This window comes from Crocodylus porosus, unplaced genomic scaffold, assembly GCF_001723895.1.
Source record: "Crocodylus porosus isolate Cpor-Errol unplaced genomic scaffold, CroPor_comp1, whole genome shotgun sequence".
Classification (NCBI taxonomy): domain Eukaryota; kingdom Metazoa; phylum Chordata; order Crocodylia; family Crocodylidae; genus Crocodylus; species Crocodylus porosus.
This window is the reverse complement of record NW_017728921.1, coordinates 19,263,249-19,286,155: the sequence shown is the minus strand read 5'-3', so window position 1 is coordinate 19,286,155 and position 22,907 is coordinate 19,263,249. Positions and strand designations below refer to the sequence as shown.

The following is a 22,907-nucleotide window of genomic DNA, read 5'->3' as shown; positions in this document are numbered from 1 at the left end:
GTAGCCACTTCAAAGCTTACAACATTCTTGAAATGACAGTCTGTCAAGTATGCTCCTAAACCAATCTTCACGGTTTGAAATTGCTGTCCGTTCTTTAAAAGACAGCGACCAGGTAAATAAAGAGCTTTTATTTCTAAAAGATAGCACATTGCACAAAAAAGAGAATGTATGGATTTGTGGAAATATCCACAGATTATGTGATATCTGAAGCAGGTTAAAGCTAATCTTTGATATCAGTCATTTCAACAGAAAGCTGCCATTCTGCGTTTAGAGCAAGACAGAACAAGGAAATTGAAAAGAAATATTTTAACAGAGAAACACAAAAAACTGCAGAAGAAATAGAAACTGATGCACATAAGTATGAATGTGAATTCCTCTATCTTTTTGTATAATAGAAGGAGATGAAAAAAGGTACTGGTAGTATGAACTTCTTTTTCAGAATCTCTCTCAAGAAGAGGTTAAAGCACTTTAGATTATGGAATTTAGATTATGCCTGCCTTCCTCATATCTTTGAATCAGTACATTTTATAAACAAAGTAAAGGAATTTGGTAGCCCTAAGGAACAAGCGTGAACAGTAACAGAATAGACTAGTCTTGAAGTATACTCTTAAAGATGAAATCTTTTATCCTGGGTTTGGTTTTTTTTTTTACAGCACCACTTCCACAAGATTTAAGCATGGGAAAAAAATTAACTACAGGGATGTCACTAGAAAGAACCATGAGAAGAGCTAAAAAAGCAATTAGGTCCTGTTACCAATTTGGGGAAAGGAAGATTAAGGAAGCTTATGTCCAATTCTTAAACAGGTAGCGGTGATGATAAATGTACCCAACACTTCCATAATTTGCAAAGAGTGTCTGATGTCATCACAGTCCACACAGTACTGAAGATAAATGTGCAAAAAAGAGTGCAGATCTTGGAGAATGCCTAATGTTATTGGACACAAAATCTAGGCCCTCTGCCCTTGATGAATGAAATCAATGACGACACATTTCGAAAGATTACAAGTAATAGAGAATGTGCCAGGTAAGAACCTAAGCTCTGTGAGGAACAGACTGCATATCAATGTATTACTTAGACTCATAAGGTCTCTTTTCCTTTAAACAGCATTCAGTGCTCTCCTCAAAACCCAGACTACCAGGTCTGGCCTAGCTTTCCAATACAGCTAAGGATTTAGACAGGTAGATTTTTCCTCTCCAGGTAAGAGGAAGAAATCTTTACCTACATTTGTTGCAGCTGCTACACCATTCTTATTAGCTGCACTGCAATGAGATATTTGAATTGACTTCCTTCTCCAAAATGATGAAGAACAGTGTCAATTTTAAATCAGAATAAAACCTCTAAATTGAGGTTTAACAAAGGCCTAAAAGAAATCAAATCCAATCAGGCTAACTCCGGCTAACTCCTTGAAGCCAGAAGCCCATGTCAGGAGCCATTGTCATCAAGGAGTAAATGAGTTTATTTCCTTCCTCATTCTTAATTTCAAAATAATTCAATGATCTGTATTTAATACTCACTGTGCAGCTATTACGAAGGGCTTCAAATTTACGCTGGATTTCATCTCTATGTGCCTAAAGGAGGTAAGAAGTTAATCATCAATTTTTCATACATTAGAATTAGAATGCAACAGCTGTTGCTAAATAAACTGCAGAACAATCTACCAACAAGCAAAGTTTGGAAGGCAGATGTTGCAGGCTATGAAAGCACTGTGTAGTGGCAAAGAACTGATTAGCAGAAGTCACATCCTACTTAATCAGAACACACTCATTCATGCTCCCAAATCTGAGCTACAGTAGCAAAATGCACAAACTCATAAACTGGATCACACAAAATATTCCATTTTAAGGAGTCTCCAGAAGGTAAACAGCAATTTAATGTTGAGTTTTTATCTTCTTGAATCTTAAAACATTTTGAATTGGCTTTACTGCCATACCTGGATTAAATGCATGTAAAAACTATTTTTAATACTAGCATACACCCTTTAATGCTTGCAAAGAAAAGCTACAATGAAGCATTATGCAAGTTACCCCAAACAGCTCGGCTAATCTACCTCAACCCTACTCTGATTTAGCCCTTGTCTCAAAACAATAATGAAATTGAATAATGATGATTTCTTTGGAAGACAAAGTCCAAAATACTGAAAGGTGCAAAACACTTGTTTTAAAAAAAATGTAATAATGCATGCATCATTTTACTTCCTAATTAACAAGCAAAGCATGACAAAGCAAAGTTCATGTTTCAGCCTCATGGCCTCTCTCAGAAGTCATTTATACCATCAAACTGATTTAGCTTGTGACTAATGTCATATGCAAACCCAGACCTTACAGAGGAAAGGCTAGTAGTACACTAGTACATCCAGTCACCTTTTTTTATTCAAGATATTTTCCTTACAGCCAAGAGACTCAACAGGAAACACTGTTTAGCAGAAATCAAATGTGAAAATTAAAAAGTTGTTTTACCACAAAAGGCAATGCAAAAAATACCCAAAACAAGGATACCTCAAACCCACTGAACTGGATTAACAGAACAAAGATGCCAGATCTTAATTCTCAAACAGCTGGTACAGAAAAACTACCATTTCATCAGAGTAGTTGCAGTAATAGCTGAGTGAATACAGATTACACACATTCATCTGATTCATTGATTTGGTAGGTAGAAATATCAAGCATGTCATCTTGGTTGGCATTGCTGCTAACAACACTGTCAAGTTTTGGATTTCAGTAAGACCACGTCAAGTTTGAGCAAAAACAACTGCTTTGTACTTGAGATGGACCGATGTCATGCTCTGTTCCATTATTGTAAAATACTACAATTGCTGCTGCATTTTCCTAACAGATCACATCCGGCCTATGCTCACATTAGAGAAAGTGAGCACAAAAGAACCTCCCCCTGCCCAGGATATGCAACAGAATCAATGAACAAATTCACCAGTCTTTAGACAAAACCCAATCCCTCTAAGCAGTGGAAATGGAAGAAATAAGAACTCCAATACTATTTCCTTTTAGTCAGTTGCCCCAGTGGCATCTGATATTTCCTATACTAAAAATAACTGAATAAGACTAATACTTCAAAGGAGTGATAGTGTGCTGTTAAAGTAGGAAGTTAAATACTTTTTTAGTCTCCACAACATTAGCTAATCTTCATACAGGAAACATTATCTAAAACACATGTTTTGAAACATAATTTTGAAGTCAGAAAACAGCAACCAGCAGCACATCATTTGGTATTCAACTCACAGGGTACATGAAAAGATGCTAAGTTTTTTATCTTTTTTTTTTTTAATTCTGTATCATTCCCACCCTTCACAAAAGATTGAAGATATGCAAGTGAAAATTCTCTATGGAATTAGAATTAAATTAGAGGGAACAATATTTTTTTGATTTTTTTTTTTTAAGAACTAGCACAGAGTAGGAGCTAACAGTATTAGAAAGAAAATACCAACATATTTCTGATCAGGTTCCTGAAACAGCAGTACTTTCAAAGATCATGCAAGAATTTCAAGAGATACAGCAGAAATTCATACTCTTACACTAGGAATAATTTTGTGTGGGGCTTTCAGCTTAGAGTCAAGTGATAATGTTCTCACAAACAGCAAAATCACCACCAACATATGTTACATACATATGTTTAAAGTAAATGAGAAACAAAAGAAAGCTGATGTTTTAGCCATCCATGAATCTACCAATCCAATGCAATATCATACTTTGTAGAGCAAATGACCAAAACAAAATTAACATAATACAGCCTCAAAGCCTGTTATGAAGTGCACAACTACATTCTTCCCGATTTGCCATTCATAGTGCCAATCCAGAATTTTAGGGCTCACCGTGAGAGCTTGAATCTCCTCTTCTGCTTCAGCTGTAGTCTCCTCTAGTTCAGTTTTAGCTTCACGAAGTTGATTCTCTAGGGCTGTCCGTGCAGCCTGCAGCCCTGAAATTTGAGATTCTCTCTCCTGGAGGGTCAGCTGCAGCTCAGTTAACTGTCGTTTCAATTCCAACTTTTGTTCTTCATGCTCTAAACTCACCTGAAGACAGAAACAACAACACCCAAGTACGAGTTAGGAATAAGGAAACTGAAATCTCAAGCCCCATGTTTGTTTGTTTCCAAGAATCATCAAAATATAGGGCTGAAAGAGGCGTAGTAGGTCATCTAATGCAACCCCCTGGCTCAATGCAATATCATCCCTATCCAAACCACCCAGATGTTTGTCTAAGCTGTTCTTAAAACTACACAACAACCCTTTTGAAATACTGCTAGACACATTGCTGCAAAACACCAAAACTAACCTAACCTACCACAGGTAAGGCAACAGAATGAGGGCAATGTCAATGTCTCACTGTTCCTAAAACAAACTTTAAAAAAAAAAAAAAATCAAAGGAAGAGGACCACACCCCTGCTATAGAGGAAGACAAAAACCTCCAACAGCCATGCCGATCTGACTATAGGGTAAAATTTCTTCCTGATCCCAAATCTAGCAAGCATTCTGACCCCGAGTAGAGTGGGGAGACCCTCCAAACAAGGAAGCTTTGGGTTTTTGTTCCAGCAGAACTGGCACACCCTAGTGACACTGAAGGTCTGGCTTACAACTACAGTCTGGGATTGCAATGCCAGCTATGTTGTAAATGCATATTAAGTTCTGGTATCAATACCTGTGTGAGTATAAGAGTTAAAGTACAGTATGACTGAATAATGTCGCTAACTACAATTTAATATATTGCATTGAGGCTCTTTAGAAAAAATATCAATGCTAGTCTTAGTATATCTATATATTGTGCAATTATTTTCACATCATTTCCCTTCAGATTCTTGTTGCAGGCAGATCCATCTCCTAAACAGATGAAACATTTACCTCTGAAGAGTGGCAAAAATACATTTAAGAAAAAAATCTAAGCTACTTCCGTAGTGGTGGTTCTCTTGAATGATCTAGTCCAAAGATTTCTTTGGGGCAAAAAAAATCACTAGGCCTATTGTTCAAATTGTCATTTCCTAGAATATATGAGAGGCACACAAATGATGTGACCTCTCTCTAAGCAGAAACACTTTCTCTAAGCTACCTGCCTCCTTATATCATGGCAAATGAATCTACCATGACATCACAGATGTGAAAGTTCTGATCTCGCCCTGATCTCTAGAAACTTGTGGCCACATAAAGGATTTATGTTGGCCATCCAAACCCCTTATGTAAAAAAAAAGATCTTTGCTTTTTATTGAAAATAAGTAGAAGAAGAGTAAAGGAAATAAAAAGAGATTACCAATGGGTGCAATGATCTCACGTATTATTCAATATGCAACTTAAAGGATATTTAAATGTAGGAGCGTAAGGTATTTAAATGTAGGACAATATATACAGTTTTCCGAATACTTCTCTTTTTAATTTTTGTTTGTTTACAAATTAAAAAGTAACTAGTGTCTTATGCTTTTGGAAAGAGAAGTTTTTGTCATGTCTGCTTGATTATCCTTTTTATTCTAGAATAAAACATAAGCCCAGTACCTTCAAGTCTGCCACTGAAGTGAAAAGGGGAGTCTGTCATTCTGCTTAGTTAAACATATTTAGTGTACCCCATAACCAGAATACCTGGGCACTAATTACATGATGTACAAAGGAGCTCAGACTTCACTATTGAGGAAGACCCCAAAATATTTATGCTCAAGTTTTTACTTATACTCAATTCATTCCGGCAAGTAATACATCTTTAAATTTAAAGAAAATGTTAAATCAAGATCAAGACATTGTCCAGCTACTTAATCCTAATTCTAACTGTAATGCTTTCAGTGGAATACATGCAAGTACATTTGTCTGAAAAGGACTGAACCCAAATTTTTACCTCTCTCAATCTAGTCTCTAACTCCAACAGGCGGTTCTTGTCAGTATGTTCCTGATGATTGATCTTTTCCAACTGTTCTTCCAGTTTTCGATTCTGGGCCTCTAACTTCCCAGCCTGTGTTTCCAGATAGAATTTCTGCTGTCTGAGTTCTGAAATCATCTCCTCTTGAGCTTTCCTAATAAGAAAAAAAAAGATATACTCAAGATATAGGTAGGCGTATGTTATTTCATTGGCGATAAAGAGAAAACAACACAAAACAAGCTTCTGGATAAGCAGAACACAAACACATCTAAACTAGTTCTTCTTGGCCTAAATGTTAGGCCGCCATTATGGAAAAATTAATCTTAATGTCTGTATCTTCACCATATATTGAAGGAAATGAAATTTCATGGTTCCTAAGGTTGTGCATCTGTGAAAATGAACATCAAATCTTGGTAACCACAATAATGCCTGATTTAGAGTTCAAAGTTCTTAGCTATTTTATTTCATGTGAGTTTTTTCCCCACTTAGAAGAAAATGAACGCAGAGCCATAGCGTCAAACACTGTGCATCCACTTTAAAGAATAGAGCAACCACAATTAACTTTATCTTACACAAATTAGATTTGGATTTTGGTCTGCTTAGCAAGTTTCCAATATGACCCTTGAGCAATTTGTTTTTTGCCTCACTTGAGAACTTTTTTATGCACTGAAGAAAACTATTTGTGCTCTGAGAAATTCAGAAGCTGGTAACGTTTCTGCTGGCAGTGATCCATTTTCACCTTAACTGCAAAAGAATAGAAAAGCTCTTCTTTCATTAGTGGTACAGTTTCCTATAATTATTTTATAATGTACTTGAAAATTTTGCATTGTGCAGCACCATTCAGGTGTTTCAAGAACTTTGCAAATATTAATGAATTTGTATTGAGAAAATAACCCTGAGATAGGTATTATCATCTCTATTTGAGAGAAATTATGTGGGTTGCCCAGGATCACAGAGACTTCAGCAGAACTAGAAATAGAACCCAGGTCTTCTGACTCATAGTGTTGTGCTTTGCACACAAAACCACCCTTCTTCCTTTTTTAATCTACTTCAAAAGATTATTGGCAGTCAGAACTGCCAAACAGCCTGCGAAATAGCAGAAAGAAAAATAAAGTCCTCTCCTCAGCAACCTGATAATCATTACTTTTCTTAGTTACTAACAGAACAAGCTTGTTGAGTTCCATAGCTCCTTGAAAGCTCTAATCACTAGTTGTATACATCAAAGATGCTTAGTACAGTAATAGCTTTGGTGGATTCAAATATAGTCCAAACACCTATTTAACAGCCTTTCCATAAGTCAGGGAGGGTGTCTGCTAGAAACATTTCATACCAGCTATCTCTGCCTTGAAGGGATGACTTCTTTTACTGCCTAATATAACACATGGCAAACACCACTAATTAGTGCCTTGCCAAAATACTTCCTTAGCCAATCCTTCCCAAAATGTGACTGTCTATTGTAAGAGGAGACTGGACAGTCACCTCGCTGCGGTCACTTGTCCCCAGTTGTCTTTTCCTACCTAGTGCAGTGGGACTGGACCCAATGATCTACAAGTTCCCTTCCAGCCCCTAACAACCTATAAATCTGTAAGTCACATTTCGAAAGCATTATTATATATTCCTTCCTCTGTCTGCATGCTGAACTTTCATTGGCTATCCTCCTTACAGAGTGCTGAAAAACTGTGCTTTTAGCAGTGTTTCTTCAAAACTGTTTATGCAATCTCTTTTCATAACTTCATTATGAATTATTTTGTTATTAGGATATTTATATAGTTCCCCATTGCTGTAGTACCATGCCTCTAATTTATCATATTATTTAGTATCCATGACAGTTCAAAGGTATCATAAATATATATGGAAAAATTATTATACAGCATGGTAAACTTTGAATGTTGATCTGTTATGTAAAAATATCCCGCTTCCAAAGTTAATGTTGCTATTTGCAGAATACTGCTTTTAAGACATGTAACTATATTTTCAGTAAGATGAATATTTGGCAAAACTCCAGGAGAACTCAATGCTATTAACTATTTTCTCATACACACCACACACTCCAATAAGACATGCACCTTGTTTTGGGTAGACAGAATAAAGAAAAACAGATTTTTCCAGTCATGGCTGAATGCAGGGAATCCTGACTCTAATAGCTGTGATTGTGAAAGGGTTAACACTGTAGCTCTGATCCTGAACGGTGAACTCTGCCCCCCTCCCTCCCTGAGGCTGGTGGAGGGAGAAGCACAGCATCCATCTTGCAGCAATGTCTCCCTGCTTCTGTTCCAAAGAAGAAAAGTCAGCTTTCTCATACAAGACATATAGCCCAATTTTGGAGGACTGATTTTTATGGAAGAGATGCATATGGTATGCAAGTAAATAGAGTATGTTGAGTTCAGCACCACTAACTGTGATGCTAGGCCTCGCATATGCTTTTTCAGGTAGAAGCTGATACATTACCTCTCTTTTTTCAGATTAATAGTAAATTATAATTTCAGCTACTTCAGCAAAACTTACTGGATGAATAACTGGAGGTCATCTGGAGCCCATGCAAAAAAAGCATATTCATCTGCATAAAAAATTAACTCATGCATAACCATCTCTAAGTTACTTCTATGGAAGATTTCAGGTTCTTCAAGTTAATGAGCTTGCCAGATATTTTACATTTAATACCAATTCCTACCTTTACATCTCCAGTAGTATAATCCATCATTGCTAAGAAGAGCCAAAAGATATCCTATGCCAAAACTCATCCTGGCTTGACTCTATTTGATATTACAAATGGGTCTGACCAAATCATACACAGAAAAACTACCCAACACTCTACTGTGCAACTGACAGACAGCACCTCCATATTTCTGAAGACAAATACACTGTGATGGGTCTAATAACTCCATGATTTGGAGGCATTAATCACTTGCAGGGTATCAAGTATCTTGCACTCTTTCCTACACAAAAAATTAGGCTCTCATGTAATTCAAAAGTATTCTGCAAGTTTTAAAAATCACTTAAAAGAAAACAATAAAATGCACTGAAAGCAAGTTCTGAAGTTTGTGGAAAGACACAGCCTATTAAAATCTGAACTAAAATCCCATTCTGAGTGGGAATTACAAAGATCTGAGAAAATGGCAAGAAAATACTCACGGATCATAAGGGTCTTTTTTCACTTTTTAATAAGAATGTCTCAAGAACAGCTGCTGATGCTGAAGTGTGTGAAGAAGACACAGGTCTCAGCAAAAAGCACATGGGAGCTACTCTAGAAGAAAAGTAGGATCCCTAAAATGCCAATCTGATAGCCAAAGTGACCACTGATGAGAAAAAATGAAGAGGACCAGGGGACAAAAAGCATACAGAAACATTGTGGCTAAGTTCCTGAGTCAGGATTAAGAAGCAAAACAATCTGAGAACTGAGGATATATTTTGAAGTTGTGGCTCTGGCTCTCCATTTCATCACTGAAAGAGGCACAGGAAGCATATACCTTCCTATCTGAGCACAATATTTAGAGAGTTGAAGAAAAGCTGACTAAAATGCAGTTTTCTTATGCGTCTTACCCTCTGCTGGGGGGCAAAATGGAAGGTCTATGAAGAGTGTACATTTAACAGTTTCCTCCCAATCTTTGTACATCAAGGAAATAATTCTCTCAAGAAGCATAGGTAGTGAAGTCTCAAAATACTATAAATACAAGGAATACAGCCTTGAGCCTTTGTTGGGAAGGGCAATATATAAATCAAATTAAAATAAACAAATAAATAAATAGGCATATGTCACCCCTAGAAACATTACTGGAATTTCTGTTCCTCTGGAAGTATCTGAAACAGCATATAATTTTTTAAATTAGGAAAAAAGTGAAGCAGCACCAGCATCAGGAAATGATCCAAACTTTATGTCGCATTACAGACTAATAAATCTTAACAGGCATATCAGATAAAAAATAAAACCTGGAGCACACTTCAGCTACTTAGAGAAACAGCACAGCTCTATCAGAGTACAAAGTACAAAGAAATAAATGTAGAAAGGTTAGAGAAAAAGATTATTTAAACATCTGGAAAACAGATTTTAGTGAGCTTGCACAGTGATATATAAATTAGTGTTGTAGCCATTTCTATACTTAGTGCTTTAGCTACTCCTATACTTACATGTTTCTCTGTGTAAAAAGGCTGCTATTTGCTGCAAGCTTATTAGCTTCAGACAATTCCACTATTCTTTGCTCCAGTGACCTAATCTTCGAATCCATGGCATTGATCATCTGAAACAGACCAGTCTGCTTTCAAGATTACATGGCAAAAAGTAATGACAGCAAGAAAACATTAAAAAATAATGCCCAGAAACGTTTTTATGAAAACAACAAAAAACAGAACATATTAAGTAATCAAAAAGAAGCATCGTGTATGCAGATATTACAGCAGCCTATATCTATTGTCCAGCCTCTTCCATGCCTAAAGCAGTAAGTCCACATGTTAACAATACATGGTACTGCTAGCTTGGAACATAGCAGGCCTGGATGACTTTCATGGAAGGGAATAATCCCAAAGACATACTGAATTAAAGAATATCTATCTCAATTTTAAAAAGGCCACATGCAAGAATGCCAAACAATAAACCAGACTTTAATATTAGGAATATGCTATGGTAAGATTTTCTTGTTCCCCATCAGCTACTCTTAAAATATTTTGATTTCCAGTTCAGTGACACCTACCGCCTTCTGTTCAGCCAAGAGTTTGCACTTCTCACGTGCTTCTTCTTCATGTCTTCGTAGTATATTCTCAAGTGCCTCTTTATCAGCAAGATCTTTTTTCATCTGATTTTCCAGCACCTAAAGAAAACAAAAGATCTCCTTCTTCATACTAGCTTCTCTAGTCAAATGTAATCAGAAAAATGAAGACATAAGGGAAGGTATAAATGTGCTGACAGGGGTTGACCACTTCCCAAACAAAATTATACACAATATATAGTGGTAAGAAATCACAGGAATAAAAGTATTTGAAGGCAGTGTCCAGCTAATTCAAAAGATAAATGAAGGAACACAAAGCTCCTGGAAAGACTATGGGTTGTTACTGTTTAATTAAAATCTAAAATTATGATAAAAATAGGCCAGATTGATAGAAACGGAAAATGAAGTCCTCTATTCACAGAATAAGCATGGCACAAGAAGCAACAATATAAGCTTCCTTTAAGATATCACACCAATATGCTTCAGTACTGACCTAAAATGTGTGAAAAAGAAATTTCAGCCCCCACGCCTACTTAAATAATGAAATGTATAATAATGATGTCAAATTTAAGAGGTCTATATTTATATGGATATGTGGCTCACCAGAAACTGGACTGAAGCAGGCCATTTTGGCTATTATTTGTTTATTTAAATGCATAATTTACATACATGCCGAGAGTTTTATATAGATGTATTTTAAATAAAACTGTTGGGGAAAAGGTACTTAATTATTTTTCAAACTGTACCAAATGTCAGTGGCTTAACTGTGAAAGGACTAGGAAGGTTGTATTTCATGGTTTGATTTATAGCAATGGTAGTATGTCAGGAGGACACATTTTGAGTCGGTTGAAAAATCTCAACCAGTTTTCCATGGCCAATATTTCTCAGGCAATCTCCCTTTGGAAGTACATCTGCATTTCAAGCTCACTCTTCCCCTCTCTAAAACTGAAAACAATCTTTCCTTCTAATCCCTTTCCTGAGATCTATCTAATCATCATCTCCTACCCTCTACATCCAACGACTTGTTAAAGCATGGATTATTTTCCAATTTAGAAGTAGATTTTCAACAGCACAAAAAGGAGTGTGGCATCAGAGTTACAGACAATCAGTGGAAGCTCAGTACCTACATCCTTCCGTTCCAGCATGTCAAAGCACTGCTGCTAAATCAACTGGAGTTTCTGGTCCTACAACATGCCTTCCCTCTGCTAATTTTTTTCATTAGCATCCTGTCCTCCATTTACCAGTCCAACATAGCTTTGTCCCAACTTTCACTTAAGTTTCTACTCCCGCCTACCTTTCAAATTACTGCTTTCTTGGTCTCCTTCTCCCCACCAAATTTTGACTTCAAGCTTTCATTCATGTATTGCATAGTATTTGTGTTCTAATCTGCCAAACACCCTCCCAGTTCTCTTCCTTTTCTCCTTCATATTTTCCTGCAAGGAATTTGTCTTCTCCTTTTATCATCATAATATCCCCTTTCTCCTTAGCAATTTTTTGAATAACTTCTTCAAACTAATCTCTTTGAGCTGGTGAACATGGTCTTTACATCTTTTAAGTGCAATGAAAATACATAGTACTATATAAATGCATTAAATCATAATAAAAAAGGGCTGGATATAACACTTAGCAGACAAAGATCCTTATAGAATGCTTTTGCTGAATGATACAGTACTGATTCTCTGGATAAACTTTGACGTTTACCAAATGCATTTATGCCTCCTTTCTGGCTTACCTAATTTTAGATGATGTTCTCAAATTCTATTTTTGAATGTTTGTTAAAATCTTAAGATATTCTAAAGAAGAGAAAAATAGAGTAGGTGGATCCTTTGACTTCTTGGCAGATGTTACAGCTCCAAGAAGATGAGATTTCAAAAAGGCTCTTATATTTGCTGAATTTAAATCCACCACAGTAGGCTCATAGGAAAGTAGGGCTGGAGGAGAACTCACAGTCATCTAGTCCAGCCCCTAGCTCAAGGCATGATCATCCCAGACTAAATCATCCCAGCCAACTGTCTAACTTGCTCTTGAACACTTCCAAGGATGGAAATTCTACAACTTCTATAGATGGTCAAGCACTAGAATAGATTATTTTCATAGTTAGAAAGTCCTTCTGAATCTCCAATGCAAATTTCCTCTGCTAAAGCTTAAGGCTGTTGCTCCTAGTTCTGGCCCCTATGGCCACAGAGAAAAAGCTCATCTCCATCTTTTCTATAATCCCCCTTCAGGTATTTGAAGACCATTATCAAATTCCACCCCCTCAATCTTCTCTTCTCCAGGCTAAATGACTCTAGTTCTTTCAGCCCTTCCCAGGCCCCTGATTAGTTTGTTGCTCTGCAATGGACTCTTTCCAATCTGCTCACACTCTTCTTGAAGCATGAGGCCCAAGCATACATTGTGTTAATACTCTTAAGATCAATGGAAGTTAACCCAAAGAATTACAAGTCCCTCCAAGGTTTTTAATTTCCACAAACTTTATAAGAATAATTTGCTCTAATGTCTGCTCAAATCACTATAGATTTGACTTGCAAATCTCATATAGATAACAGTCTTACACTATAGATGAGGGTAATAAGGATACATGTTAGATAAGCAGTTATTCAAATATCACTTGACTTTCTAAAGAAAACTCAGCAAGTGTGACGTGAATGAGCAAGCAGTGTCAATGGAATCAGATTCCAAAAGCAACTATTCAGGTTTAATCCAATACAACCGTATGAAGACAATGAAAATGTATCTTTACTTTGAGTTTTTCTTCATAGAACTGCTCTTTTTGTTTTAGCTGCAACTCCAGATGCTGTGCTGCAATCTGTGCCTCACGATGCTTCTCTTCCAGCTCCTGAATACAGCAGAGATTTATGTGAGACAAAAAGAAACAGTATACACAGAATTTTCAGTATATGTAGCAAATACTCATTCTCTCTTATTTCCAACATGAATCTGAGGCCTTGGATCTCAGCAGCATGTAATATCATGAAATTATACATGAACACTTTAACAATGCTGGTCATATGTGCTGGCCTAGATTCTGGGTTAAGTGGCAAAATTAAAAGAGTAAGGAAATATTAGAAATAACTAGTAGTAGATTTCGCTCCAGCCAAAAGCTGCCTCCAGAGCCACTGCTTCCCAAACATTCATAAAGCATTCCCAACAATGGAGCCAGAATTATTTGTGATAACAAGCAGTTACGAACAGCTTATAGCTGTGATAGAATTACTTAAACTCCTTAGTTTCATTTCTGAAAATCACTCTCTTTGGGAGGTTCTTAAGACCCTGAACTGAGAATCATGCAGAAAACCCCTACATATGTGTGGTTCTCCCTCCAGTGAGGCCTTAATAAATATGCTTCTGATTCCACATTTCTAAAGAGAACTGTTTACTTTCCCATATATCCTAAATGCGTGCTCTCAGAATTAATGTTTATAAAATGAATTGTAAATTAAAACTTTCAGCAAGATATATATTAGCACAGGGATCAGCAACCTACAGCTCACAGACTGCATCCAGCCTGCAAAGCCATTTTATTAAGCTCACAGAGCCAGGGGGCTTCCATGGCATTTTGGAGTGAGAAGAGAAGGGTAACTGTAGTTGCAGCTGTGGCAGCAGTGGCAAAGGTATTTGGCAGCAGCCCACGTTCAGAATTAAGCTCTGTTAAAGTGGCCCCTCAATTCAAAATGTGGCTGGCCCTGTATTAGGTGGTACATTCATATTTTTATTTTCTTTGGCTCACAAGGGTGGTTCAGGCTTAGAACATAGTAAAAACGGCATTGTCTTGAAAGTATGCTAGTTTTATAAGAAAAACAGCATTTTTGTTCCCTGAAGTTATTTAGAATAGCTCTACAGTCTCTCTTAAGGTTTCCTCTCAATAGTTGAGAATTTGAAGAATGTTATCCTCCTTCCTGGCCAGGTTTGCCATTCTAAATCTCTTTACAGCCCAAGAGGCAGGTCCAGATCTATCAATCAATGGACAGCCAGTTAGCAGACTGCCACATAGCAAGCTCCAGATTTGGGTCATGTCTGAATCACTTGCTAGACTTCCTATCTGCACAGCATAGGATGATTCCCTGATATTTCTTCAACTGGCACTTCGCATTTTTTATCCTCTGATCTTCCTTCCTCTGATCTCAGGAAGCTACCTTGGGAATAACACAAAGCTTTCTTTGCTCCAGTCACTGCAGTAGCCACCCTCTGTTACGAGCTATAAAACATAAGGAAGTCCATCAAAAATTAGCTATCTAGATGGAGCCAGCTACATTTAGCGCCCTAAACTGCTGCATGGAGGGGAAATCACTATTTTCTGCAACTGGAAACGCTCCCAGCAACAAGATGTCAAATTCAGCTCACACACAGTCTAAATCAGCAATTCCCAATCCCGGGTCATGACCCAAATGAGGGTTGCAAGGGCAATGCTGGTGGCACTGCACAGAAAAGACAAGCCACACCACATACCGGGAGGCCCCCCACGCCCAGACCACCGCCACAATCTGCTCCCAGCAGCAAGGCATTGGTGGGGAGGGAGGTTAGGAACCATTGGTCTATGTCCTGGCAATGTATTAGCCAATCAGAACTACCACCAGATTTTTCTTCTGCAGTGGCACTTTGCAGTCGAGGTGGATTTGCCCCATGTCTTACAATCCATCATGAGCATCCATCAATTCGGCAGCATAATGTGCCTTAAATGACTTGGGGTGCAGCAAACAAACTCCTCCGAAGAGTTTTAGTTTGCTGCCCCTACAGCCGTGGAGTGAAGCACCAAGCTCCATGCAGCTCAGGGGCTCTGCAGAAAGCCCTGCAGGCAGCCTGGCAGCAGCCCGGGAAGACAGGCTCCACTTAAGAAAAGTGGCAAGCCTGATCTTTCCCCCCCACTCCGCCTGGAGCCTGCCTGCCTGCAGGGGACCCAGTGCTTCCCTCCACGGCTGTGGTGCCCCTCAGGATCGCCTGAGTCGGGTGCCACTGAGGGTGGGGGGCCCACCACTGCCACAAAGAGAAGCACCAGCCCTTGCCCCAGCAGCCCAGGGACCACTGTACCCAGCAGCAGCTCACCCTCCCCTCCCCGCCACCAGAAGGGAAGGTACATCAGGAGGGTGTGTATACAATACGGAGATTTAAAGGGTCCTAAATTGAAGCAGTATTTTTAAAAATCCACCATTTCAATTTAGGGCCCCCATTTAATCTACCACGGCCTAAATATATACAGCATAAACTATTCTTTCTTTTTGTTTGCAAAAATATTTATTTCTGTACATATATGTACATATATAGTTATATATACACACACACACACACACACGTCCACATATATATGTACACACACACACACACACACAACACTGTACTTTTTTTTTTTCTTTTTTTAAGGAAAATTTTTCGTGTTCCAAGTCAAATTAGCCAGATCAGGTCCAAATCCATTTGAATCATCCAAGCCTGGAGACGTGGGGTTTGGATGCCCCCAAGTTTGGCTTGCCCTCAACCGTATGACCACAGAAGCAAGCTAGGAAGGAGCGTCCCATTTCCATAAAGTAGCCGAGATCCTCGCACTGGAAGCTAGCCAATGGGAAGCTAACTATGAGGCTCTTGTAGGGAGTCCAGTCCACAAACAGAGAAGGGTGCAACCCTCCACCTCACAGTGCCATTTTAAGTGCATTACCTTAGTCAGCATATTTCCCCTGTCACCATCTGCTCATGGTATTTCCCCTGCCAGGTTATTTATGATATAAATCCAAAGCCAAAAGGATCATGATCTACTAGATAGTTCATTGGGCTGGCCCCACAATAATCAATGGGATTTCAAGCCATGGTGACCCCATAGCTCAGCACTGCTCACTATGCGCATGTATTCCAGATACCCCCACAAAGGAACCATGCCCCCCACTCATGACTGGAACCAAGTGTTCTTACCATGTGATCTGGGATCCTCCAAAAATTTATATGCAGATGAGAGATAGGGAAACCTGGTCCAGCTTCACTTCATGGAGGGCGGGGCCACACTAATCATATGCACAAGACTGAGAAAGAGGCCAACAGAGGGATTCTGGGTAAATTGTTTAGGGCCCCATTTGGCAATGTCTGCCAGACATTTAAGGCTGGTGAAGAAAGAAGAATCATTGGAAATGGGAAAGAAAGCTGCGGACTTGGTGTAGTTAGAGCAGGGACAGGGAATTATTTCAGCAGGAGAGCCACTTAATGAGTTTTGGCAAGCTGTCAAGGGCTGCAGAGGTAGCCCCACCCCTTGACCAGTGCCCTGTCCCCTTGTCGCCATCCTGAGACCAGAAGTCCTGCTCATTCGATAGAATTCAGAACTGATTTGGCTGACTTGGCCCAAAACAACATTTCAAGAAGTGGTAGATTCCCATCAGCATGTTGGCTTAATATGGGCTGTGTGTTTTACAATCATGCTCAGTGTTGGTTGCATTTAACCAACTTCATAATTGGTTTCTATTACTGAGCACATGCTGCTTTGGCAGCAGTTTAATGACAGACAATGTATTACTGAGGTTTCTTTGTATGCAAATGTAAGACAAGGGGTTTCTCTCCCCACTCCATGCTGACTGGAGGAAAAAACCTTGTTTTGTATTCAAGTAAATATGGTATTTCTTCCCTCATAACCAGAAGAAACAGAGGTCATCTCTGTTCCTGTATCTTCATCCATCCTCTCTCCATTTCCCTAAGGACATTTTGTCAAAGTCCTCATAGAAAAAGCAAAATTATAACACAACCAAGTGTCCTATATGGTTTAAACAACATTTCAACAGGAATACATATATTCTTAAGCTCCAATCACTATCCTACTCACCATGCCACCATAACAGAACTCAGAAAAAGACTTCTATTCAGTACAGGAGATGCCAATATAAATCCATAATATTCAGATAAAAGTACATGTGTCCTGCCAGTTCTTTTCTCTCCAGAAGAAATCAAAGGCAGCATTGGTTAAAACAAATTTGTTTAAGAGGGATAGAGAAAATCATCCACTTCCTCAGAGCAGTCTAAAACTCACAACACAGAAGAGCAAGAACACCAGACACCATAAAAAGAACTCCCTAACTTCAAGAAAAACAACCTTCCTCTTTATTCTTTTCTTTGTCCTTCCAAGAAGGCTAATATTTTCTTCAGCACTGGAGGAACCAAAAGGTAGAAATCTCAAAGAAACTACTATATACAAGGTTATTATGGGTTCCAAATATTCTGCCTGAAAATGCAGGGAATGGTGAAACAATTAGAAGATATATCTGCATTCTCTTGCATTTCTTCCCCATAGGGAATTTAAATAAATCCAAGCAACAATGCTCAAATACACACAAGTGGCTTATGAAGCAAGTCAAAGTTTTACACAATTTCTGAATATAAAACTGGCTCACTGCCCAGCTAAGCAGTAGTCTCCCACTTACAGTGCCTTCATGTTATCAAAATAGTTTGAAAGAAAGAACACTGCCAAGGACTTATTCTCCCTTCTTTTTGGTGTTCAAATGTTCTGATCCTCAAAGTCCATATATGCAACTCTCTCTCAGAGCAATTATGGATCACCTACTAACTTCAAGAAATAGAACTGCATTATCATTCAGCCTATGTACATGACATTTCTGAGGTTCTCCCATAGCTGGGACTAATATCAATAAAAAGTATGATTTTTATGGACTTATTACCTGCCTCTCAGTATGTTCACCATGTTAGTAATCCTAATAGACTTAAAAAAAATAGCAAAGAAAAAAATGGGGCCCATATTTATCCCACTTTAAGATTATTCTCATCTTTATTAAATTAATAAAGGATACCAAATCCAAAATACTTCTCCTGCAACAATACTAATCCACCCTCCCTTGTAATGACACTGCCACTAATCTAATTTTTGGAATGAAGAGGCTATGAAGAGGAGGCTAAGTTCATGATGATCTCATGTCTCCTAATAGATACATTTGCCATTTTATCACTTCTTCCATAGGATTTTTTAAAAACTCACATTATATCTTTTTGTTCTCCACCTCAAGCACTGTAGACAGGTAGCTTAATGAAAGATGATTCATATACTCATAAGGAATGATATAACACTACAATGTAAAATATACTTCACCCCTAGAAGAAATCTCACTAGGAACATTTCCCCAAGACAACAGTCATACTTTGGGGGATCTGGTACGCACCAGTTAGTACCTGGTATACACCTGTAATAAAACATCACTTCCTTTTGCTTGGTATGTTTGGTCCTGCCTTCTATACTGCAAAGGAAAACCTACTGTCTGAATGGATATTTAATAAACAGAACTCAAAAGTACCACAAATTGATTTACATGCCCTATCATAAAATTATGGCTTCCTACCTGCAGAAAAGTATAAGTACCACTGGTACTTCTGTTCAATTCCCTTTAGACTAAAAAGACTAAAAAAAGCCAGCTAACCAAAAACTAAACCAAAAGACATAATAGATCTAACAATGAGAGAGAAAATAAATTGTCAACAATAACAAAGGAAGAAGCTGTGTGGGTGAAAATGGATCTCTGACACACATCTTCAGAGAAAAACAGTTTAGATGACTAATTTTCCTCTACTCCAAAATGTGTTTCAGATAGATCTGACCCATGAAGTCCTTTGCAATTTAATCTCAACTCTAATGATTAAAGTTTTCATTATTAGACAAGCCAGGACTTACCTGAGAAAGTTATGCATTTGAAACTGTCATTAGAAAACAAACAGTATCCTAGTAAGTTAATTCCGTTGACGCAACTGTTATTTTCGAATAGTAATTTGGGAAGAGATGTGTGGAGCTGGTTTATAATGAAAGCTACAGGATATAGAATTTAAGCAGTGAAGTTTTTCAAAGATAAAATGTATATTATCAATTGATTTTCTTCAGTTCCACGACCTCTTTTCCCTTCCCATACCCTTCTTCTATACTCTTACCCTTTATCTTTCATTTCTATCTCTGCTCACCAGAATTTTTTCTGCCATCTGTTGAATCTGCTGAGACTTTGTCTGAATATCTTCCTTCAGTCGGTTTTCCCTGCGTTCCACAGTCTCTAGCCTCTTCACTTGATTCTCCAGAGAATGGCGGCGCTCCTGCAGGGCAATTATAAACTGCTATTGAAGATTACCAAGTCTGGATTACACATAACAGTGAGCAGGCTTCAGGAAAAGTCAGCTGAAGCAATCAGTATGCAATCCTCTCCTGCTTCTACAACCACCCCTCTCCCAAAAATCTCTTATCCTTGCCATGCGCTCATTTTGTATCCTCGTGAATAAATGAAATAATCACCCTAGTCAGATTTCTTCAGAGAAATATATATTTAAAAAATGAAGAACAGATCAATTCCTAATATCTTTTTCCCCATGACAAGTTGCTACCTAGATGCAAGTCATTAATTATCTTTAAATTAAGGGTTTTCCTGTAGATTAGTCCACTGTAGCCAGAAACACTCTGTTCACCTCTGCTTCAAGCAATTTCTTTTTCATGCTTTCATTAGAGTCTTCGCGATTCTGCAGTTTCTCTAACTCCTTCTCTGCTCTCTCCTTTGCCTGACGGATATTCTGAAGGAGTTCAGTTGCCTCAGAGCTGGCTTTCACAGCCTATGCCAAGGCAAGAGCAGGGGGAGGGGGGAGAAAAATCAATAGATGTTACTACAGATGTGTTTACATGTAAAGAAAATGTTCAAGGTACAAGATACAGGTATAGAATGACAGCAACTTCAGCTGTTCAACATTCTACATAGAGCCATTATAAAAGCTTGGCCTACCAACCTAGAATTAGGACAATGTACAAGCACATGAAGGAATCCAAGTTCCAACCTGTGCTCTATACTGCAATTTTGAGGCTGAAAAACATTGGAGCAGATTGTACCTTGGACTGAATGATAAAAACCCCCCCACTGAAAACAGATCTATTTGTTGAAGAACTGTAATGAAAATGTCATCCCCATTTAGCTGTTACCCTCTGCTGTTCACCCTACAGATTCACCACCCATAACAAAACCCCCTATATAGAGAGAAAAAGCAAGCCAACTGAAGGAAGTTCAGAAAACTCCCATAGTGATACCTTATAGCTAGCTCCCTCCCCTTTCAGAAAATAAACATTTAGTTCAGGGCCTATCTGAAACACGCATTTTCCCAGAAGCCTTTTGATTGTTTACTAGTATTACAGTGTTGATGAGAGGTAGACTGATGAGGAAATTATGTACCATAGATAGTACATTGTGTACTATGGATAGTAAACCATGGATGCTTCCGACAGGTTACAGTGTTAATGAATCTGAATCTTGTCATGAACTCTTACACCTATAATGTTTACCTTACTAACAGAGCTGCCACTGTTTGAATCACTAAATCGCTTTCCAGCTAGCAAAGTCAAGGTCAAAGGTAGTCCAGCAAACTAGCACTTTTAGAGCAAGCCAGCTCAAAATGTAGTGTGGCTAGCAACAGATTCAGTTGTCTTTGATTTCCTCCCAGCCCACAGGACCAGGTACCCAGCCACTGTTAAGACAACTGAAGATGGCCTTCAGTTTGACTCTGGAACAAGGCTTGAAATCTCACCACTTGATTTGTAGCAAAACACGTCAATTGCTCTATCACTTAGAGAGTAAGGCAAGACCAACAGATGTTTTCACTGGTGAAGAAACAAGAAATAAACCCTGATATCTCCAGGAACAGAAGGCCAGGCTGGTGTATTGCATGTCACACACCCAAGCCTTTTAAATAAAATTTTGTATTCATTATTCCAGTTCTGATTCATATTCATTTGTAAAAATAAACACTGTTGACACATTTCAAGAGCAGAAAGCATATTGAGAACTCTAATGATTTCAGATACCAGCTCCCACCACCCCCCTTTCTGCCTCTGTTGTCCCCCAGGCTGTGACTAATTCTATTTTTGAGCGTAAAACAAAGTGCCTCCCTCCTCTGCATTAGAATTTTGCTGGAAAGTCTTATGAAGATTTAATACAGAAATTATTCCTATGAAAATTTCCATCCTACCCCATACACTTTACCTTTGTCAGCTTCTCTTGTAGCTCCTGGATTTTGCCCTGCTGTTCTGCATTGATCTGTAGTCAAATGCAAAGGAGAAAAAATTAAGGGAAGAAAGTCACCAGTATATCACAAGTATGGCAGACTTGTTATTTTTGTCTCTTTTCCCAGAATCTTTGTTTCTCCCTATAATTCCAACCTGCCAAAACAATCTTATGCAGGCTTGATTCTATTTTACTAAGTTTGGTTAGTCTGTTTGTCACATTTCTGTCATTAAACAGATAATTCAGTGTGACAGTGATTGCAGAACCAAAGCAATTTATTTTTCAAAATAATCATATTTTTCAGTTGCCATTTTGTAGTCATAAAAAGAACCCCATGTGTACCATTAACCCAGCTCCAACATGGACTGCATATAACAACTTGTCTTTGAATGGTTACTGTAGTTCTATTGAGCACAGACTGACCAGACCTAGCTTTAAGCCAAATCAGACCGAACAATCAGTCCCACGAGGAAAGAGAGGATGGAAGTGTGTTTACACCACTGACCAACCGTAGATATTGTGGGTTTCTGCGAACAACAACTTGCTCATACAGAATCAGGCAGCAAACTCCAGTAACACTACTGAAGCATACCTTCTCCAGTTTGGTATACAGCTCTCCTGCTTCAGCTTTTCCTTGGTCTTTAGCCTGTAACTTAAATATAAAATATATAACTTTGAGGAAAAGTTTTAGGACCTTGGACTTCACCCAAAATCACCACCTTAGGCAGTTTAAATGTAAACAGCCTTACAGGGAATAAATTAAATTATTCCAAGTACACGCCTAATACAAAATGGCTCCCAACTGTACATTCTGCACTGAGCTTCTAAGGAGTTTTATGCAACTCTGGTGTAGAAATACACTCTAGAAATCAGAGTATAAAACTCCTTTCCCAAGGAGCCTCAACTACCTTCTGTAGCTTGTTGTGACATTCTGTAGCTTTACGTTTGAATTCTTCCGCTGCCAATCGCGACTCTCTCAACTCTGATTCATAGAGATCACTACGTCTGCGAGCTGAAATAAGATCCTCTTCTAACTGATTCATCATCAACCTCATCTCTTCTACCTGGGCTTGATACTCCTGTAGTGGGAGGAAAGGGGTATTACATTTCAGAGATCACAAAAGAAAAAAGAAAAAAAAAAAAGAGTAGTAAACTACAGGACATGCAGGAAAAGAGTATAATACAATATGAAAGGGAGAGCCAAACAAAACACTGTATTCTGTAACTCCCTAGCTTGTCCTCCATGGCAATAATTCTTGCTATTTTCAAGCCAATACCTCAGAAAACATGCAAAAATATAACCAGAAAAACTATTTTGAGAGAATCTACTTAAAAAAAAAAGCAAACACATGGTTCCAGAAACAAAAATTAA

At 38.3% G+C, this 22,907-nt stretch overlaps 1 protein-coding gene across 6 annotated transcripts in view; it reads right to left on the bottom strand.

Annotated features, from left to right (window-relative positions):
• CIT (citron rho-interacting serine/threonine kinase) overlaps window positions 1-22,907 on the bottom strand; it is a 111,429-nt gene that overhangs the window by 51,563 nt on the left and 36,959 nt on the right. For 4 of the 6 annotated variants that reach the window (XM_019539237.1, XM_019539239.1, XM_019539240.1 and 1 more), the window contains exons 13-22: window positions 22,444-22,614; window positions 22,128-22,187; window positions 21,515-21,568; window positions 19,959-20,099; window positions 19,467-19,592; window positions 13,285-13,380; window positions 10,530-10,646; window positions 9,970-10,079; window positions 5,824-5,998; window positions 3,825-4,022 (exon numbers count right to left, since the gene is read on the bottom strand). In XM_019539237.1, coding sequence (XP_019394782.1) covers window positions 3,825-4,022; window positions 5,824-5,998; window positions 9,970-10,079; window positions 10,530-10,646; window positions 13,285-13,380; window positions 19,467-19,592; window positions 19,959-20,099; window positions 21,515-21,568; window positions 22,128-22,187; window positions 22,444-22,614 — 1,248 coding nt within the window. Of the gene's footprint in view, window positions 1-1,515; window positions 1,570-3,824; window positions 4,023-5,823; window positions 5,999-9,969; window positions 10,080-10,529; window positions 10,647-13,284; window positions 13,381-19,466; window positions 19,593-19,958; window positions 20,100-21,514; window positions 21,569-22,127; window positions 22,188-22,443; window positions 22,615-22,907 lie in introns of all 6 variants that reach the window. The other 2 variants (XM_019539243.1, XM_019539238.1) reach the window with 2 other exon arrangements.